This window comes from Corvus brachyrhynchos, unplaced genomic scaffold (genome assembly GCF_000691975.1).
Source record: "Corvus brachyrhynchos isolate BGI_N302 unplaced genomic scaffold, ASM69197v1 scaffold87, whole genome shotgun sequence".
Lineage (NCBI taxonomy): Eukaryota > Metazoa > Chordata > Aves > Passeriformes > Corvidae > Corvus > Corvus brachyrhynchos.
The window spans coordinates 5,770,306-5,770,567 of record NW_008239767.1 but is presented as its reverse complement, the minus strand read 5'-3'; the positions used below and the strand labels follow the sequence as shown (position 1 = coordinate 5,770,567).

At 69.5% G+C, this 262-nt stretch overlaps 1 protein-coding gene across 8 annotated transcripts in view; it reads left to right on the top strand.

Annotated features, from left to right (window-relative positions):
- The first annotated feature begins 6 nt into the window (after positions 1 to 6).
- Positions 7 to 262, top strand: part of MAP3K7 (mitogen-activated protein kinase kinase kinase 7) — a 46,589-nt gene continuing 46,333 nt past the window's right edge. For 7 of the 8 annotated variants that reach the window (XM_017742862.1, XM_017742861.1, XM_017742860.1 and 4 more), the window contains exon 1: positions 7 to 153. In XM_017742862.1, coding sequence (XP_017598351.1) covers positions 64 to 153 — 90 coding nt within the window. In that variant the 5' untranslated portion in view covers positions 7 to 63. The remainder of the gene's footprint in view (positions 154 to 262) is intronic. The other variant, XM_017742859.1, reaches the window with a different exon arrangement.

Genomic DNA, 262 nt, shown 5'->3' with positions numbered 1-262 from the left:
TGCCTGGTGCCGGACGCTCGCGTAGCCCCAGCCCCCTCTCCTCCCTGCGGTGAAAGAGGAGGCATGTCCGCTGCCGCCTCCGCTGAAATGATTGAAACCCCCCCGGTCCTCAACTTCGAAGAAATCGACTACAAAGAGATCGAGGTGGAAGAGGTGAGTGCGGGTCCCGCCATCCCCCGCACCCCCTTGCTCCCCAGGAGCGGTCAGCGTGGCTCCCGCCGCCCTGACCCCCCGCGCCCCCGGGGGTCCCACCCCCCGCGCC